At 30.1% G+C, this 2500-nt stretch overlaps 1 protein-coding gene across 8 annotated transcripts in view; it reads right to left on the minus strand.

Moving 5' to 3' along the window:
- The window catches only part of LOC122243841 (uncharacterized), a 32612-nt gene that overhangs the window by 17380 nt on the left and 12732 nt on the right, over positions 1-2500 (minus strand). For all 8 annotated transcript variants that reach the window (XM_086534875.1, XM_086534871.1, XM_086534878.1 and 5 more), the window contains 3 exons: positions 2116-2214; positions 480-593; positions 1-50 (listed from right to left, as the gene is read on the minus strand). The exon at positions 1-50 is cut by the window's left edge and continues 49 nt beyond it. In XM_086534875.1, the coding sequence (XP_086391001.1) occupies positions 1-50; positions 480-593; positions 2116-2214 (263 nt within the window). The remainder of the gene's footprint in view (positions 51-479; positions 594-2115; positions 2215-2500) is intronic.

Genomic DNA, 2500 nt, shown 5'->3' on the forward strand with positions numbered 1-2500 from the left:
CACAACAGCCTCATGGCCGCTCCTGGAAGCCCAGTGCAAGGGAGTCTCACCTGAGGGAGGAAGATGCTTGTGTCTCACTTCTGTTGGTGAGTAATGACCGTGAGAAGGGAAAGGAGAATGAAAATGCGACGGTGAATGTGAGTGAGAATGACATTGAGAAGGTGAATGTTAGTGAGAAAGAAACTAATTTTAGGAATGAGATTAGGATGATAAGGACAAGGGCAAAGAATAGTATGAATATTATGTAAATAAATAAGTAACCCATACATAACTCAAATAAACAAATGAAACGCAAGGAATGGATAAATAGAAAAGAATACCGAATGATAATGAAATAAGAAAATCTGATGATAAAGGTGTCCTTATTAGATCTGAACAATAATCCTTATAAATTTCCATAAAGATAAAGATAAAAAACAAAACAAAAGCAAACTTCTTCTGGCGCCTTCATGACGTCATTCGCTTTCCAATCGCCTCACCATTCTTAGTCCTGGCGTTCACTTCTCCGCCCTTCTCGAGCAGCGTCCTTGCAACAGCCTCATGGCCGTTCTCGGAGGCACAGTGCAAGGGAGTCTCACCTGCGGGAGGCCAGTCTGCAATTGATGAAGATGGACAGGATGATAAGAGTAAGGGCAAGGGATAGTATGAATATTATGAATAAAAAAAAATAATAATAATTAATAATTAGGAGAATGTACAAGGGAATGAAAATTATAAGAAAGCATAGAAGTAAGAAGGAAAAGATTATAATTGCAGATGACAGTAAGAGCAAGATGACTGATAGTGAAAATGAGCTTTGAAATTAAATGAAAAGGGGAATGTGATTACGAATAAATAATATTAAACGAGTAAATGAAATTAATCAAAGTAAACCAAGTAAGTAATTCAAATTCTATAAAATCAACATCTGAATTTGTATTCAGATTTCAATGATAACGAGAAGAAAAATTATCACGAAAATGAACATTCAATAATTATTCATCAATAACATGACTGTGGCTTTTGGACTTACTGTAATCATTATTATAATGATCATTTTCTTCATTATATGTATGAAGATAATAATGATAACCATAATTATTATGACTATGATAACAGAAACGAAGATAACAGAAACAATAAAAATAATGATGATGATAATAATAATGATAGTAATAAGAATAATATTAACAATAATATTAACAATAATCATAAAGTGTTGATGATAATAATAACCATACTAATACTGGAAATAATAATGATAATGATGATAATAATAATAATAGTTATGGTGATAATAGTAATATCAATAATGATGACAATAGTAATATCAATAACAATAATAATAATAATGATAATCAATTTCAATAATAATCATGATTATTACTATTATTTCCATCATTATTATTATTACTTTCATTATTCTCCTTCTCATCATCCTAATTACTACAAATATTACAATCATTATATCATTCTCAATTCATTCATTTACAATTATTATAGTGTTATCATCAACAATATCACTGATTTTGTTTTTCCAATGAATATGCTTGTTGTTATCAGTATTATTATCATTATCATCATTATCATTATTGTTTTTATTGTCATTACTATCACCATAACTGACAAAGACCTCGCAACACCACCACAACAAAAGCATGGAGGAAAACAAGAACAACAGGATCATCAAAATAACACAAATGAAATGAAGAAGGATCACAACATATGATAATCATTCTAATAGAAATGTGAGTAATAAAGATAGTAATAGTAATAAAACATTAGTTTTAATAATGATATAAATATTGATGTTGTCAATAATAACAATAATAACAAGTAAGAATAACAAAGACAAAAACAATTATAATTATAACAATAATGATAAATTCTTTTAGAGAATCAATTATCATGACATTGAAAAACCTACAAAAATCAGAAATAAATAAAATAAATATACAAAAAATTAAATAAAATAAAAAAGGGATCAATAAATTGAATGATAAATGATGATAAAGGTTCCCTTGCTAAATTATAATAATAATCGTTATAGATTTCTACAGAGACAAAGAAGAGAAAAGAAACAAAAGCAACTTCTTCTGACACCTTCATGACGTCAATCTCTTTCCAATCGCTTACCATGATTAGCCTTGGCGTTCACTTCTCCGCCCTTCTCGAGGAGCGTCCTTGCAACAGAATCATGGCCGTTCTCGGAAGCACAGTGTAAGGGAGTCCGACCTGAGGGAGGAAGATGCTTGTGTTAAATGTTTGTGCGTGAGTAATTAGCATGAAAAGGGAGTTGAGGATGACAATGCGAAGGTGAATGTGAGTGAGAAAATGAATGTAAGTGAGAATGAGACATGTGAGAATAATAAGGATAATAAGAATAAGGAAAATGGCAAGTAATATGAATATTTTGAATAATAGTAAAAGTCTGAATAACAATAAGATTGTCAATGAGAATAAGAATTATAAAAAAAGGCAAACAGATGAGAAGGAAAAGATGATAATTGGAAATGATAAT

Source organism: Penaeus japonicus, unplaced genomic scaffold (genome assembly GCF_977035675.1).
Source record: "Penaeus japonicus unplaced genomic scaffold, GWHDUDI00000001_assembly GWHDUDI00000042, whole genome shotgun sequence".
Taxonomy (NCBI): domain Eukaryota; kingdom Metazoa; phylum Arthropoda; class Malacostraca; order Decapoda; family Penaeidae; genus Penaeus; species Penaeus japonicus.